General features: G+C 41.5%; 1 protein-coding gene across 1 annotated transcript; it reads left to right on the forward strand.

Annotated features, from left to right (window-relative positions):
• Window positions 1-1,955: 1,955 nt before the first annotated feature.
• On the forward strand, window positions 1,956-5,161 carry LOC110684097 (cyclin-D4-1-like). Its single transcript, XM_021860503.1, has 6 exons — window positions 1,956-2,553; window positions 2,728-2,814; window positions 2,984-3,082; window positions 3,177-3,396; window positions 3,555-3,676; window positions 4,041-5,161. The coding sequence occupies exons 1-6, from the start codon at window positions 2,233-2,235 to the stop codon at window positions 4,311-4,313; spliced, it is 1,122 nt and encodes a 373-aa protein (XP_021716195.1). The 5' UTR covers window positions 1,956-2,232; the 3' UTR covers window positions 4,314-5,161.
• The last annotated feature ends 13,315 nt before the right edge of the window (window positions 5,162-18,476 follow it).

An 18,476-nucleotide genomic window follows, 5' to 3' on the forward strand; every position in this document is an offset into this window, starting at 1 on the left:
TGTTATAATCACCTTAATAAAGATTCAATAAAATAAGATGAGTTCAAGTAAAAAAAAAATATTATATTAATAAAAAAAACTTATGTTTACTGTAAATAAGAATTAATAAATTCAAATAATAAATATAATGGGTCAAAGAATCAATTAATTAAAAAATAGTTTTAATCAATATAAATAATTAAAATCAATAAAATTAATTCAAATTCAGCAAAAATAATTTAAATTTATTAAAATTAATATTTGTTCAGTATAATTTGAATTTAGTGAATATCAAGTGCAGAGAGCAAAGGAATTTAAGCTAAGGCTACTTTTTTTTTATTATTATTATTTTTTATTCTATTGTATTAATTTATGACGTTACTAATTTTAGTGGTGACAATTTGACAACTATTTTTATTTATTTAACTTCATTTTTTGTTGATTAAAATGTAGTTTACCAAATGTAATATTTATAAGGTCTATAGAATAAGCTTACTAGATTAAAAATTCTTTACAATTTTTGTATTTGTGAAAATATTTACAATTTTTGTGAAATAAAGTTGAGAAAAATGTCAATTCCCCTTTATATTTGTCCAAAAGTAGTTATTATTACCACCCTTTACCAAGTTAATATGGATAATAATGAATTATGCATACATTCTTACTGGTCATTCGACACAATAAAATAGTTATCAATTAATAACTATTAACCAAATTTTTTTATACAAACAAATAATTCAACAATGAGTCAAACTATCTATTAGTCTACTACAAATATGTAGTCAAACCAGCTAATACAAATAGCTAGCAACTATAATGTTGATAATTAGATTGCCTTATTAGATATATAAATGTTGAAATTTGATTGCAATAGTAGGACCCATGATAACTAATTAAAAAAAAAAAATACATATCGCCTAGAGAAAAAGGTTATACTTAATTCAATGTTCTTATAAATAAGGGATCTCTAGTTTATTATATTGAAAAATTGAATAGACAATTTAAGATTAGTCAAGAAGTTATGTTTTACTATCTTACCTTCACAGGATTCTGTACTTAAATTATGAAAACTGTAAATCTTATATACATAATACTTGTGACACTATATACTATGCCAGTACATCATTTATTATGCCAATACCATAACAAATTTTGGTTGTCGCAAAATTGCTAATTTCTTGTAGTGTTTCAGAGTTGAATTTCATAATCTTACTTGACCCTTTTTCTTTCTTCCAAAGCAGTGTATTAAGAGGGAATATCGAGTCAACAAATCTTGAAAGATCTAAAGAGTTTCACCTTTTCAAAATATTAATTTGGAGTAACAAACCAAATAATGTTGGTGTATACTCAATATGAGATGTCATATACTCATATGCTCAATATTGAGTTCTTAATAACATCTCATATAAATAATAATTTTAACAGTTATAAATATGTTCAATAAACCATAAACGACATCTCACATAGAAGTAGAAAAATAAACACTAGAGAGTTGGTGTATATTTATATACAACAATAAAAACTAAATCATTTCAAGCCCACAATATGTCACCCTACTTCCCATTAAAGCTAAATCACGACAACTTAATTTAACAATTGACAAGCAATAACCACTATATATATCTCTATATAATACAGAGTACTTTGTATATGAATACTCTAATTAATAATGGTCGAAAATACTCTTAATTCTCGATGTATTTCATTTCCAACATTTTTTTTAAATTCATTCTTTAAAAAAAGAGAAAAAAAACTAAATTCAACAATTGGGTTTCTTTCTTACATAACCAAGATTTAAAAATAAATAAATAAATTTCATGGTCATATAACATTCCACTACTTTTCTTTTTCATTTCATTTCTTCCTAATTTTCTTGCCCTTTTTTAATTTTTGGTTGCTAAATCCGAAGAGTCCACAGCTTTTCTTTCTCTCCCCCAATCTCTCTCTGATTTTACCCTAAAAACACCCACCCCCTTACCCCCCTCACTCATGTTCATTTCCTACATAAACCTCCTCACTTTCTCTCTCTTCCTTCACTCCTCTTCTTCTTCTCTTCACTCCTTTCTCTCTCTAAAACCCCACCATACCCTTTCTTTCTCTCTCTAAAAAAGCTTCGATCTTTCCCCAAATCAATGGCCGCCATTGTTGTTTTCTTTCCATGAATAACTCTAACTTGATCAAAACTCAATCTGGGTTTTCCCCTCTTATACCAAAACTCTCTGTTTTTAGAGTTTTTATCATCATCTTATAAAAATGGCCGACATTTTTCTGTGTGATGAGAGTAAAGATTTCTTCTTTGATGATGATCTTGATGATTCTTCTAGTGGGCCCGTTGATTTCGATCGTCAATCCTCAGAAATCTTCATCAACCATCATCATCATCATCGTCAACTCAGTAAATCTCAGCCGTTGATTGTTTCCCCTGAAGAACAGAGTATTGATGATGATGAAGCTTTTGCTTCCATGGTGGAAAGAGAAAGTTGTTACTTTCCCAGAGAAGATTATCTCTTCAGATTCCGATTTGGGGATTTAAACTTTGCTGCTCGAACTGACGCTTTTGATTGGATTTTTAAGGTTTCATTTTTTTCTAATTTTTTTGCAATTTTTTTTCATAAAAATTGGGATATATTTGATTGGATATTGATTTTTTTGGAGATGGGTTTTTCTGGGTTTTATTGATTTTCTTTTAAAATATAAATTTATTAAAATTGTAAAAGTTTTGATTTTTATTTTTCTAATTTTGTGCAGGCGCATTCTTACTACAGTTTTGGACCATTGAGTTTTTGCTTAGCTGTGAATTATTTGGACAGATTCTTATCAACAAGAGAATTACCCGTGAGTTTACTCTTACTCAATCCAAATAAATGAAAAAGATTACACATTTATTTCTTTTTAATTTTAATTTGTTGGATTATAAAGTGATGATCTTTAATTCATGTTTTATTATTGTAATGATTATGTAAATAATTAATAACATATGATCATGTCTTATAATTATTACTAGAGTGGTAAAGCATGGGCAGTGCAATTACTAGCTGTGGCCTGTTTATCAATTGCAGCCAAATTAGAAGAAACTAGTGTTCCTCAATCTGTGGAATTTCAGGTAATTAATCCTTAATTAACCTTAATTTATTTCTTATTATGCCAATTTTTACAGAAATAAAAAAATTAATTTTTTTTAAAATTTTTTGGGGCAGGTTGAAGATCCAAAATTTGTGTTTGAAGCAAAAACTATAAAAAGAATGGAGCTAATGGTGTTGGATACATTAAACTGGAAAATGAATGCTGTGACACCATGTTCTTTCATAGATTATTCACTCAAGAAATTATGTGATTATCATAATGATAATTTTTACCTGTCTTCTTCTAGTAATGTGGTGAATAGATCAATGCAGCTCATTTCTAGCATTATTAGAGGTATTAATCTAAATATCTAGTACTAATACATTGGTTGATTGATGATATTTATATAAAGTTTGTATTTTTATAAATGAATTGGTTCAATTTTAAGAATTTATACTGTTGTATCCAATTTATTTAGGTGTATGATATATGGTTGTGGAAATTAAATGCAGGTATTGACTTCTTGGAATTCAAGCCTTCAGAGATTGCAGCAGCTGTTGCCATTTCTGTTACTGCTGAAATCCAATCGTTGGATATTGACAAGGCTTGTTCTTGTTTCATTCATTTGGACAAGGTAAAAAAATTCAAGTTTATACATTCAACCATACGTTGCAAATCCTTGTAATTAATGCCCGTAAATTAACCTCGTTGATAATTGGTTCGCCTAGGTGACGGATAATTTACTCATCATTCGGTCACCAATGTGTCGAAAATTGAACTAACTTCATCCATCATTCGGCCACCTATGTGTCGAATATTTAACTTCGTCTATCATTCGGCCACCAATGTGTCTAAAATAAACTTCGTGGTCACCAATGTGTCTAAAAATAAACTTCGTGTAACATCGGGTGTAACCTTATGTGATGGAAATTGAATTCGTGTATTGGTAGGACAATGTGACAACTAATTGAGTTGGTGTCGTGTTTGATGCTGTGCAGGGAAGGGTGAAACGGTGTGTGGATATGATCAAGGAAAACACGATGAATAACCGGAATGAGAATGTAGGGGTGGTGGTGGTGCCTCAAAGTCCAATTGGGGTGTTGGAAGCAGGATGTTTTAGCTATAAAAGTGATGAATTAACAACAACATCAACAACTACAACTACAACTACAGTTGTTGCTGTTGGGTCATGTGCAAATTCTTCTCAAATTACTGGAATTAAAAGGAAAAAAATAGACACATCATCATCATCACCTAAGTTGGACTCTTAATCATCATCATAATCTGATTTTGGGGATAATTTTTATAATTTTAAAATTATTTTTTTTAGAAATTTATGACAAGATTTTTGGTTTGTGCATCAGTTTTTGGTTGAATGAGAGCTTTGGTGTGGTCCTTTAGAGGTGGGCCACCCCTTAAAATAAAACATAGATACAAAGGCCCATCTTCAAAGCCCACATACCAAATGAGACAAACAAAAGTTAGAGAGAAAAAGAGTGTACTTTTTAGAGAGAGAAAGACTGATGCAATTGCTAATCAAGGTTGGAAACTCAGAAATTGAAGAGGATTCATGCAAGAGTCATGGTGATGAACTGATGATGATGATGAACATGGTAAAAAAAAAGAAAAAGTTACTTCTTGGAAATACAGATGTTATGTTATTTTTTGTTGTAGAGTACCTCAATGAGGTAAAAAAAAATGAGGGGGTGGAAAAAGATTATGATCAAGAGGGAAATTCTTTTTTCTTTTTTTTACTTTATTTTTTTTTCTTTATTTATTTACTGGGGACATAGAGTAGTAGATATCAATCAATTCTCTTTTGGAAAGAAATTAGAAAGAAAGACAAAAACAGTGAATCACAAGAGGAAGTGCCTTTTTATTGGTATATATAATTATAGTCAATATTTTTCCCTCCCAAAAAAAATTGTAGTTATTAGTTATTGTAGTCAAAATTCTAAATTATTTATACTCCCTTGAATATCTTCCCTTTCCTTTTGTTAATTTTCACCCTTTCTATATTTTAACTATGTATGGTGAACTTTGATCAAAAGTAATGAAATATAATCAAGACTCCATTTTTTTTCCCCTTTCAATAAATGGGGTTGAGTCAGTTTTTGTATTGAGTTTAACTCTTGCTATTGTATTTTAGTTGTAATCTATCGACATGAATAAAAATGTTACTCCCTAAATCAATTATTTATTTGATTAATTGCACTTAATCATTAATCAATGTATTTTACCTTCTCACCTTGTGAGCTATGCCCCTATAGAAGAGTTGTCAATACTTTTCCAAGATTACGGAGTAACTATTTAACTATTTACCAATGTTGACTTGAATTTGAAATACGGAGTATAAAAGATATATTAATTTACTCTGTAAATCTGTTATCACATTGCTTAATGATTATAGTTATCAATGGTAAATGTTATGGAGTTTTTACTAATGGTATGTTTCAACTAGAGCTGGCAAAAGCTGACCTGACCCGACAACCCGACCCGAACCCAACCCAAAATAAATGGGGTATGAGCAAAGTTTTCAACCCGTTTATGTAATTGGGTCGACCTGAACCCAACCCGAAACTAAATGGGTCAAGTTCAGGTTGACAATTTTGACCCGAAAATAACCCGCCTAAACCCGTTTAAACTAATTAGGTTGGTTTCAGGTCGGGTCAACCCGAACCCAACCCATATAACCCTATATTAGTAAAATGATATTAGGCCTTAGTATTTTTATTTGGACAAAGCCCAACCTATGTCAAAGCCTATAGAGTACAAAAAACCCAAAAAGTGAAAACCCTATTTTTTTTTTCTAGTCATTTTCCCACTTGTTCAGCCGTTTTCATCTCTATTTTCCCATCTTATTCTCTCACCTCTCTCTTCTTTCTCTATCTAGCTTGTTTATTAAAATTGCAACTTCAAACTTGTTTATCTTCAAATTTTTCGCCTACTAAGGTAATATAGTCATGTGTTTCGGGGTTTTCTGATGTCCTGCGGGAGAGTTACAATTCCGAGACTGGAACCGGACGCCTGTACCTGCAAAATAACGGAGACTCCTGAGAGCTCCGCCTCCAACGGTCAAGTTAGTACCTGATTAAGGAGTAATTAACACAGAAATTAAAGTAATAAGGTCTCTCTAGGTGAGAGTATTTAATGTAGGTAATCTGCTTTGCTAGCGAGATCAGCCGGTTATTAGTGTGTTCCGTAATGTATTCGGTCCCTGATTAATGAGGATTAATCGAGTATTTATAGCCTTGGGAAGCGTGCAACTCTCTAGGTTTAAGGTAAACCTAGGGCCGATCGGGCTTCTAGACTGAAATGGGCCTTGATGGCCGGTTGTCCCATTTGGCATGGGTGGACACGTGGCGTGTCTTAAGTGGTCCATGGAGGACGCGTGGCGGAACCTGGTTGGTCCACTTGTCAAACGGTGCTTGGTGGATAAAAATCCCCTAATCATTTGCCCCTCACAGGTGGCACGCGACTGGTCACGTGTCGCCTGTGACAGGCGTCGCACGGTGACAGGCGACGGCCCGTTACAGGTGTCACCTTGCAGACGGCCGGGAGATTCTCCCGCCCAAATTTGAATTCGGAAGCGACCCTTCGCCTTCTCATTTTGCCTATAAAAGGAAGTGCTGACTTCGGTCATTTTCACATTTGAGAATTTTTGCGAGAACATTCGGACCCCTGAACTTGATCTGACATTTTCGGACTTTTTCTGCCTACCGCCTGTTCTGACAAGCCGACTGACCCGAACTTTCAGGACTTCATCAACTGTCATCCGTTCAGGTAACTCAGTTCTCTTACTCTTAATTTTCTTTTTATTTTTTGAAATGGCACCATGGAAGCACACGACACGCCCTAAGTTAGTGATCAGCCGGTCACCGGGGACGGCTGAATCTAGGACTAGGAGTGCCGCCTGCCCTTTTCTGGACCCATCTTTGCCCTTTATACAAAGTCCGACTGAATCTGTGTCTATGCAGAACGTGATGGCCAGAACAAAAAAGACTGCTAGAATATCAAACTCAGACGGCTCCTCCCAAAGGGTACTCCTTAGCGAAACATCTGACCAGGCGCCAGATGTGGAACGAGGCGACTGTCAAGCTGACAGTTCTGAGAGAGGGACCAAGGTGTTCCCTTCTCATCTAACCGTGGACATGTCTAATTTACCTTCTGCTCCTTCTAAGGGAGAGGAGGCGGGCCCCTCTAGGAGAGGGGAGGCGTCGTCCTCTTCGGACTCGTCAGGGGACGAGTCCGATTCCAGCTCTTCTGACCATAGTTCTTCTGACCATAGTTCTTCTGACTCAGAAGAAAAACATAACCGCCTACAAGAGGCGAGAAGTTCCCATGCAGTGGAGAAGGGGGATAATTGGGCAGAGCCGTCCGCCTCTTACAGAGAGGAAAACACCCCCTACTACTACAGGGTGCCCCGGGGCCGGATCGCAACCATGCGAGACAACGTGGCGAGCTTTATTGCTAACCACAAAATGGGCCCGGAGTATTTACTGTTTGTGCCGGATCCAGAAGATACTGTCGTCTGGCCGGCTGGTACCAGCTATGGTGACGGCTGTTTTGGCTGCTATGTGGCGACCATCAAAGCTGGTCTGCGCTTCCCATTACATCCGGCTGTTCAGCGGATTTTAGATGGGTATGATCTGGGGTTATGGCAGTTAGCCCCCAACTCTTGGGTAAACGTACTCGGCTATGTGGCCGGGTGCGAACTGAACGGGGTGGAGCCAAGTTTTGAGGCTTTCGCCCACATGAACTATCTCAGCCGGACCCCTAAGTCGGGAGGTACCGGCTGGTATCAACTAACAAGCCACAGGGGTTACCTCATGACGAGAGGTAAGGCAAACAAATGGAAGGATTGGCGGAACACCTTCCTTATTATCGAGAGTTCAGACACGGAGCTGAACAAACGTTTTAACAAGTGGAACAGGGATCCGCCTCTTCTTTCAGGCGGCCGCAGCATGCCGCCTGTTCCCCAAAGGCTAAAAGAGAGATCCTAGACAAAGGACTCTTCAAAGTAGAGACTAGGGTGAACTCTACTTCAGGGGTACGAGAGCAAGTACCCCTACACTGCGTCCCGAGCTTCAAGTGGCTCTATGATGAGTACTTCTTGGCCGCCTGTGGCCTCGGCAGTCGGTGCTCTAGAGGTAGCCGGCCTGACGAATACTCTGTTTTCTCACGCCTTGTTTACTTGGGATTTTTACTAACTTTGCTGTTTATTTCTTTCAGCCGACGCCATGAGTAAAATAACAGCATCTAAGACTGCGGCGGCCATGCTGCGGGTTTCGCTAATGAAGCAGTCGTACGCCGACTCCCCCAGCAAGGAGGCACCCTTGGTAAGCTTTGAAAACTCTTCCCCTTTAAGTTGTATTATGCATATACTAACTCTTTTTGTTTTCAGTCTGGCACTCCAAGGGCTTCTTCCTCGCAACAGCCGGACCCCAAGGCCCGGAGAACGACTGTTGCAAGCTCTCCTGGGTCTTCCAGGAAAACAGTGGCGGCTGAGAAGCAGCCGGCCACTTCTTCAAAAACCCAGGCGGGGCCGCCTAGATGTATGGACACTTGCTTGTAAAAACTCACTCTTGCTTCCTTCTTGATTAGGTCTAACTTGTTTTTCCTTTTGCTTAATGCAGCCGGCCCCCAGGGACTTGACTTGGTTGAGGTAGCCAAGTCAATGGTTAAAGTAGTTCCTCCCTCTGACAGGGAGGCGGTCAAGGGTGCCGGCACCCTTGACCTCGATGGAATTTCGGGGATCCTAGCTGAGGTATACCCTTTTGAAGTTCCAGGACGCCTGTTAACCCTTTTGATTGGAAATTGACGCCTGTTTTTCTTTGTACTTAGGCCCTGCTCCGAGTCAACAGCCTTCGCAAGCCGATTGATCGGAAAAACAAAGAGGTAAAGGCCGCAAAGGCTATGGCCGCCTCCAGCTGTGATAAAGCAATGTTTCAAATTGCCCAAAATGAAGTACTGACCATTGATCTTCTTTATTACCAGGCGCAGGCGACCGCCGCTGTTCGGGCTCAGCTAGAGGCGGCCCAAAAGAAGGTTGACGAGCTGGAGGGGACCGTCACCAAATTTAAAGCCGAGCTGAAACCCCTTCGCCAGAAAATGCACTCTTACGAAGCCATGGAGAAATCTTTGGCTAACGTAAAAGAACGCCTGGTGAACCAGGAGAAGAGTCTTACCCAAGAGCTCTCGGACAAGGCCGAGCAAGAGAAAACAAGAGCTCGTCCGGGAGATGGTGGAAGACTCCGCCCAAATCCAACGCATGACCTGGGAACGACTGTTCCCCAGTGCCGACTTTGCCTCATGGGAAAGAACGTACCGCCAGTGTTCGGAAATATATAATCAACAGATCCTGGCGGCTGCTGAAGAAGAGGCGATGGACGTTGCGTTGGAGGAGGAAGAGCCTGTTGTGGCGCTTGTGCCACTTGGGGGAAAGGCATCAAAAGATGATGCAGCGAAGGCCGAGTCCAGCAAGAAGAGTGCTGACCAGGCGGCTGCTGCTGATACTGAACTGCCCCCTTCTTAAGCTTTAAGTATATTTTTTTTTCACGGCCTGCGTGCCGTTTGCTTTGTAATTACCCGGCCAGGGGGCCGGGGTTTTGAATATTCTGCTGGTCTTTTATGGCCGGCTCATTTTAATCAAATTTTTTGTTTTTGTTCAAATTTGTCTAAGTATTTGAAATTTGCTCACTAGACAGACTGTTGTGTATGGCCGAACGTTAAGACAGGTACAAATAGTAAGTATGCCGCCTATGCCCCTGGACGACTGGTTGTCTGTTTCCAGGATAGATGATCAGTCGGCCATTTAATCAATCGGTATTCGAACTCTTTATTCAATTTGACCAAGTAAATAGAATTACCAAGTAGCCAAGGAATTTAAGTAGGAAAACAAGCGGCGGGTACCGGTTGTTTCCCTTTATTGCCAATGTTGGCCTCTAATTTGTTATTTGTTAACCTAGCAAGAGTATTGGTTGAGAGCCTTTGTTTATTAAAAACAAGTGGACGACTCGTACCTTTTAGGCTCAGTACTAAGTTTGAGTGACTATTAAGTTAACATAGGAGTTACTTAGTCTTCGTCACAATCTTGATTGAGTAGTAAAGGTATCAGGCGGCGTAGGCCGGCTAGACCCTTTGATTTACCAATGTTTGTTGGCTATTTACTCAATAGGTTATCCAGTAGGAATAGGGGTTCGAGTGCCCTTGTTTGTATAAAACAGGCGGACGACTCAAACTTTTTAGGTTCCATACCAAATTTGAAGGAGTGACTATGAGTTAACTTTGGAGTTACTCAGTCGCCGTCACTTTTGTTTGAGAAGTAGAGGTACCAGGCGGCGTAGGCCGGCTAGACCCCTTGATTCGCCAATGTTTGTTGGCTATTAACTCAATAGGTACCCCCTGCATTTATCCCAAGTAATACAGGCGGTCATCTGACTCAGATGTCAACTGCTACCACTGGTTTGGTTAGTGATAGAGTTATCCTTGTCTCAAAAACGGCTACGTGGTTGCCCTTTGGGACAGTCGTATAGGTGCCGTGTAATTAGTTTATAGAACAATGTTCCACCCAAAAGGGAGCTGCTCTCTGCGACGAATTTCATCCGAATGGATGCCGCCGGACGCCTGCTATAATGTTGGGACAGGTCGGATTAGTTTTTAAAAGTTAGATCAGTTGACTAGGCGCCTGGTCTGATCATTCGGCCAGTGGCCTTGGTATGTTTCTTGGTGAACGTATGTGCTAAGTAAAAGAAGGGTAGCCGCCTGTTAGTTACAGGATCGGCCAGGCCCTAAACTTTTTAGCTAAGTATTGTGAGTAAAATACTCGAGGGAGAGTAGCCGACTGTAATGGAACAGACGGCATGCCCCTGTAAAGATAAAGAGTGAAACTCAATGGAGAGTAGCCGACTGTAAAGGTACAGACGGCATGCCCCTCGTAATACAAAATTGAATAGTAAGTGCCAACTTTATTAAGTAGCTCTTTACTTTACATCATTCAAAAGAAATATTTCTTAAGGTTATCTACATTCCAAGTTCGAGGCAACGGTTGTCCGTCTAGTGTTTCCAGACGGTAGGTACCGTCCCTGACTTCCGCATAGATTCGGTAGGGTCCTTCCCAGTTGGGAGTTAGTTTGCCAGACTCGTTAGCCCTACCAACTGCTTCCATTTTTCTAAGTACAAAGTCCCCTACTTTGAGTGGACGCCTGTGCACTTTTTTGTTGTATGATCTAGTCATTCTCAGGCGGTAGATTTCATGGCGCAAAACAGCATTGCCCCTCTTTTCAGGAAGTGAGTCTAATGCCAGGCGCATAGCTTCCCAGTTTGCCTCTTCGTCATATAGCATTACTCGAAGAGTCGGCTCGTAGTGTTCTATTGGAAGAACAGCTTCTGCACCATAAGTTAGGAGGAATGGAGTTTCTCCAGTCGCCCCTTTTTCAGTCGTCCTAATGGCCCAAAGAACATGTGGTAGTTCATCTGCCCATAGGCCGCCTGCTCGTTCAATTTTTTTCTTGAGACCGTCTGAGATGATTTTATTAAAGGCTTCTACCTGGCCGTTTGCTTGTGGACGGCCGACAGATGCAAAGTAATGTCCAATTCCTTGGTCTCCCAACCAGCTTTTGAGAACAGGCGTCTCAAATTGGGGACCATTATCAAAAACCATAGACATGGGAACCCCGAACCGAGTGATGACGTTTTTCCAAATGAATGAAATTACATCTTTCGTCTTGATTCCCTTTACAGCCTCCGCCTCTACCCATTTAGTGAAGTAGTCAACGGCAACAAGTATATACCTTCTGCCGCCTGTAGCAGGCGTATATGGACCCAGAATGTCCATGCCCCACTTAGCAAACGGTAGTGGGCTGTGAATGGTAGTGAGGTCAGTAGCCGGACGGTGAATTAATTTGCCAAACCTTTGGCACTTGTCACATTTTTTCACCATCTCCATTGCATCTGCTTCCAAAGTAGGCCAAAAGTAGCCCTGCCGCCTTGCCCTTTGAGCAAGCATCCTACCACCTATATGGGAAGCACAGAAACCAGAGTGAAGATCATCTAGTATCTCTCGTCCCTTTTCAGGAGTAACACACTTTAAGAAGGGTTGAAGGTGCCCCCTCTTGTGCAGTTCCCCCTGTATCATTTCAAAACAGGAGGCTCGTTTTTTCAGTGATGCCGCCTGTTGAGGATCATCCGGCAGTGTACCGTTTGTCAGATATGCCCTGATTGAATCCATCCAGGTTGAGCTTCTGTCTAGAATTCCAATAGGATTTTCCTCGATGCTTCTCTTCTCCATTACTTCCCAAAACACAGTTCGAGGAGTATCGGAGGAGGCGGATGATGCTAATTTCGAGAGTGCATCTGCCTGGTTGTTTTCTGATCTCGGTACTTGGATCAGATGGAAATCCTCAAGGGAGCCGACTGCTTGTCGGACCGCCTGTAAATATTTGATCATGGCCGGATGTGTTGCTTCGTATTCGCCATTGTACTGACTCACTATCAGTTGTGAATCAGAACAGGCGTCTATTTTCCTTGCCCCGGCCGCCTTACACATGCGGATCCCGGCTAGTAAAGCTTCATATTCTGCCTCATTGTTTGAAGCCTGGAAACTGAAGCGTAGAGCATACTCGAACCTGTCGCCCTCTGGAGATTGACATACGACGCCTGCTCCACAACCGTTTGAAGTAGAGCTTCCGTCCACATATACCTTCCAGACTTGGTCTGGAACTTGAGAGTCAGGAGGACGAGTCATCTCTACAATAAAGTCAGCAAAGGCTTGCCCCTTCACTGCTTTTCTAGGCTCGAAAGTAACTTCGAGACTCTGCATTTCTATGGCCCATTTGATCATTCGTCCGGAGGACTCCATGGTGGTAAGGGGCCGTTTGATCGGTTGGTCGGTATACACGACGACTGCATGTGCCAGAAAGTAGGGCTTCAATTTTTTAACAGCCATGAAGAGTGCAAGACCAAATTTCTCCACTAGGGGATACCTCAACTCGGCATTTTTCAGTACGTGACTGACAAAGTAGACCGGAAGTTGACAGCCGTCCCTTTCAGCAAGGAGCACCGCGCTTAACGCATGATCAGAGACGGCCAGGTACATGTAGAGATTTTCTTTGGGCAAAGGGCTGACCAGCCTTGGCAAGGAATGCAAGTGAACCTTTAATTTCTGGAAGGCGGCCTCAGCATCCGGCCCCCATTCAAACCTTGCCTTTTTCTTAATTGCCTGGAAAAAGTATAGGCATTTGTCGCCTGATCGGCTTAGAAATCTTCCCAAGGCCGCCAGACAACCTGTTAACTTCTGAACCTCTCGGACGGTACGAGGCGACTGCATGTCAATGACCGCCTGTACCTTCTCAGGGTTCGCCTCTATTCCTCTCTGGTTGATAAGGAATCCGAGAAATTTCCCAGACTCAACTCCAAATACACATTTCTTGGGATTGAGCATGACATGGTGCCGCCTGAGTGTGGCGAAAGTTTCTCGGAGGTCCGTCAGATGATCTTTCTGAAGTTTAGTCTTAACAATCATATCATCAATGTATGCCTCGACGTTTCTCCCAATCTGATCAAAGAACACTGTGTTTATCATTCGTTGGAATGTAGCCGGGGCATTCTTAAGACCAAACGGCATGACCGTATAACAGTATAATCCCTGATCAGTGACGAAGGCCGTCTTCTCCTGATCTTTCTTCCACAAAGGAATTTGATGAAAACCAGAATAGGCGTCCATAAAACTCATCAAGGCATGGCCGGCTGTTGAGTCGACCAGGTTATCAATTTTGGGCAGAGGGTAACTGTCTTTGGGGCACGCCTTGTTCAAGTCTGTGTAGTCTACACACATTCGCCAGGTGCCATTCGGCTTTTTAACAAGTACCACATTTGCAACCCAATCTGGGAAGTAACATTGCCGAATGAACCCTGCATCAAGTAATTTTTTGACTTCGGCGGCGGCCGCCTGACCTCTTTCTTCACCATGGTTCCGCTTCTTTTGCCGTACCGGCTTCTTTTTCGGATCCACAGCGAGTTTGTGTACTGCCAGATCAGGACTAATGCCTGGCATTTCATGGACTTCAAATGCAAAGATGTCCTTGTATTCTTTCAACAGGTTGTGAAAGTCATCACCAAGGTTTCTCAGAGCAGTCGTCCCAACTTTGACTGTTCGGTCAGGACGGGAGTCGTCTAATATCAGGTCCGTATGCTCACCAGCCGGCTGAGGGCGGAACTCATCCGGCCGGTCCTCTGCCAATGATTGCTATTTTCTTGCCTTTCTGGCGGACTCTGTCTGGGACGCCTTTCTTTTTCTGTCGCCTGTTTCTTGAACAGGCGCACTTTCCTTGACATTGTCAAGGTCTGTTTTTTCTCCACTTGACCCAGTGGCCTTAGCAGTGGGTTTGACATCCGAGAGATAGCACTCTCGGGCCATCCTCTGATCTCCCCTTAGGGAGCCGACTGTTCCATTGTCCCTTTCAAACTTAAGCAGCATAAGTGACGGGATTATAACAGCCTTGGCACTATTCAGGGTTGGGCGACCCAGAATCATGTTGTAGGCAGAGAGTTCCTCTACAACTAGGAATCGGACTACCATGTGTCGTCCTTCCCCTTTTTCGCCCAGGCGGACGGGTAGATCAACTCGTCCCAGTGGGTGGACGACTCCTCCTCCAAACCCTATTAAAGGGTGGGAGGCCGGATGTATGCAGTCCGTCTGATATTTCAGTTTTGACAGACATTTGCTGCTGATGAGATCTGAAGAGCTCCCAGTATCTATGAGGATTCGACCAACTCTCTGGTTGGCCACTTTACATTCAATAACGATAGGGTCGTCATGCGGCCCCCTTATTCCTCCTAGATCCTCTTCAGTGATGACAATCTCAGGAAATGTATATTTGGACGGTCGTTCTTGGTGAACGGAATTTACATCTAACAGCCTTATATTATCTTTGTTGCCCCTAATAGTGGGGCCGCCTCCTGAGAAGCCGCCTGCAATGGTGTAGACGACTGCATCATCTGTATCGGAACTGTCGGCCTGTTGATTCTTTTTGGCCGACTGCTTTTTTGAGGAAGTATTCCCCGTAGATTTCTTGACATAAGTGTCAAGATCACCTTGATCAGCCAAGCGGTCTAGGTACCGCATGAGACTAATGCAGTCGTTGGTGTGATGACCAATGTCATCATGATAAGCACAGATTTTGTCTTGGTTCCGGTTGCTCGCAGAACCCTTCATGGGGAGCGGTTTCTCAATTGAGAGCCGTCCCTTTATTTCTTTTAGGATAAACTGGTTATCCTTGTTAAACACATACTTTGGGGAGTATGGTTTGAATTCCTTTTTCTTCTTGGCCGGCTGTTTAGAGGAATCAGCCGCCCAGACCCCTTTTCTTTTTTCATCTTTGTTGGACGACTGTTTCTGTCGTCCCTCTCTATTGTCGAACCTCTTCCCGTCCGACTGTTTCATTGTACACAGATCAGTCGCCTGTATATAGGCTTCTGCTTCAATCAAGGCCTCTTGAAGAGTCGCCACCCTTTTTCGAACTAAATCAAATTTGAAGGTAGACCCGTCTTTGAGACCTCTAAAAAAGTCAGTATAAGCTACCTCATCCGGTAACCCTTGAATCTGTATTCTCATCAGGTTGAACCGCCTGATGTAGGAACGAAGCCCCTCCTTTTCACCCTGCTGAATTGTTCCCAAATCAAGGGTCGTTTTCTTCGCAGGGATGTTCATTGCAAAGTTGGAGGCAAATAAGTAAGCAAGCGTCCTGAAACTGTTTACACAACCAGTCGGCAGGTTGCCGAACCATTGCTGTGCAATTCCCTTGAGAGTTGCTGGGAAACACTTGCACCAAGTGGGATCATCCAACCCTTGAAGGTACATCAGGTTGGTGAATGCCATCAGATGGTCTTCCGGGTTAGTAGTGCCATCATAGGCGCCTACTAAAACATTTTTTACTTTGGCCGGCTGAGCGGCTTCAGTAATTTCCTTGGAGAAGGCCGACGGCTGTTCACCAAGTCTAAGCAGCCGTAGCTGCCAGTCCATAGGTTGGACGTTTTTTGCTGCAGGTCCACCAAATGGAGGTGGCTGCATAAAATATTGTTGTTGCGGCACAAATGGCAAATTTGGTACCGCCTGCGCACTATGAAAGCCAGACTGACGGAAGGTGCCGCCTGACTGACTCTCATGGTACGACTGAGTTGGCCTCATCGAGGCATTTCGCAAACTGTCCTGAAAATTTGAAGTAGAAGCCGACTCTGATAATCGGTCACTCTTCTTCTGCTCTAGCAGGTGCCGAGCATCTGTGAACGTTTGCTTTGACCCGTCCGCCTGAATATGACGAACCGGTTTCCTATTTCCCGTAGGATAACGGAGTTTTGTGAAATCAAGAGCAGACGGCTCCCGCTTCTTAGATTTAGGATGGGGAGTCGCCTCTCGCCCTTGAACTGGCTTCCTCTTCAGTGAAGTGGAAGGTTTTTTGGCCGCCTGCTCTTTGACTGAAGCAGGCGGTTTTTTGTTGATCAACTCTTGGATCTCTCCCTTGAATCCCCTCATGAAGGTCATGAGTTCGTTCCTTGTGATGGGAGCAGACCCATCAGTCGGCTGTTGCCGAGCAAGCGGTGCGCCTGCTGGCTCGCTTCCTGTTTGAAGATACTCCCGTTCCCTTATTTCAGTATGACGGGTACGGCGGGCCCTTAGGGTCCCGTCTGGAGCTGTATGAGTTTCAACTTCAAATTCACTTTCGGTATCATGGTCCGACTGAACTTGAGGGTCGTCTAGGGGACGCCTCTCTTCTGGGGTCGGTACAGACTTGGATGCCATCTCTGAAGTACTCTCCCCACAGACGGCGCCAAATGTTTCGGGGTTTTCTGATGTCCTGCGGGAGAGCTACAATTCCGAGACTGGAACCGGACGCCTGTACCTGCAAAATAACGGAGACTCCTGAGAGCTCCGCCTCCAACGGTCAAGTTAGTACCTGATTAAGGAGTAATTAACACAGAAATTAAAGTAATAAGGTCTCTCTAGGTGAGAGTATTTAATGTAGGTAATCTGCTTTGCTAGCGAAATCAGCCGGTTATTAGTGTGTTCCGTAATGTTTCTCCTCTGTTCTGTTAATTATTCGGTCCCTTGATTAATGAGGATTAATCGAGTATTTATAGCCTTGGGAAGCGTGCAACTCTCTAGGTTTAAGGTAAACCTAGGGCCGATCGGGCTTCTAGACTGAAATGGGCCTTGATGGCCGGTTGTCCCATTTGGCATGGGTGGACACGTGGCGTGTCTTAAGTGGTCCGTGGAGGACGCGTGGCGGAACCTGGTTGGTCCACTTGTCAAACGGCGCTTGGTGGATAAAAATCCCCTAATCAATAACAAAATTGGAACTATATAGTATATATACACCTATTAATTGGTCTCATAAAGGTTGCTTTGGTCTCAGGTCAATGATGGAAGGTGAGTTCGTAACTGGTTATTTTGATTGTTAAAAGACAAAATGGATGGCTGTAATCATTCAGGTGACATTTTGAGCTATAGTGGGGTGTATGAAAATCATCTCAACCCATTTCCTTTTCGGATTTGGAAAAGCTGAAATTTCTCCAAAATTCAAGATTATAATCCACAAAATTGGGCCATAATAGGAATTTTTGGGACTCGGTAATAAAAAAAAATCAAGTGATGGCACTATATGCATATCGATGTTATAATACATTATTTAAAATTGTATACGCCCACTAGTCACTCACATAATGACCCGATATGTCATAAGGTCAATGAGAAAGGTGTGTTTGGAATAACGTTAATTTTGTAGTTAAGAAGGAAAGCAAGCTTTTCCAGCCACCTCAAAGGCTTTTCGGAGCCTTGTAGGATTGTTGAAAAAATATCTCGTTTTATTTTCTTCTAAAGTTATATATCGATAATAGTGAAAATTAAATTGTTTCAACTAACAAGTAAAATAGAATGAAGTTCTAAACTTTAAATTCAAACAACATGAAACATGTTTTTCAAATTCTCAACCATATTTTAATCTTTAAATATCTCTAGTGCACCTTCTCAATCAATCACACCTATGATTCCACCCTCACCTCTCAAAGCAACAATGATCAACAAAATCAAATCAATTTACATTTTTACAATAGCGACACCTCCTATGCATATGGTCAAGTCAACCACTATAGTTATGTTAAGGTAGTGTAATTTTTTTTTTTTTTTTTTTTTTTTTTTTTTTTTTTTTTTTTTTTTTTTTGTAATATGTTAAGGCAGTGTAATTAATTTCTACTTATGTCGTGGTATCTTTAATAAGTTCACATGTATCACTTCTTAACCCCACAAATAAATCCTTCTGGCCCACTTAATTAAACTCAGTTGGCCCAATTTTTCTACCACCATTTTCTATCCTACGTAAGAGTTATAGTTTAGTAATCATATAGAAGAGTCAATTCGAATATCTAAATCAGATTCAATG

This window comes from Chenopodium quinoa, unplaced genomic scaffold (assembly GCF_001683475.1).
Source record: "Chenopodium quinoa cultivar QQ74 unplaced genomic scaffold, ASM168347v1, whole genome shotgun sequence".
Classification (NCBI taxonomy): domain Eukaryota; kingdom Viridiplantae; phylum Streptophyta; class Magnoliopsida; order Caryophyllales; family Amaranthaceae; genus Chenopodium; species Chenopodium quinoa.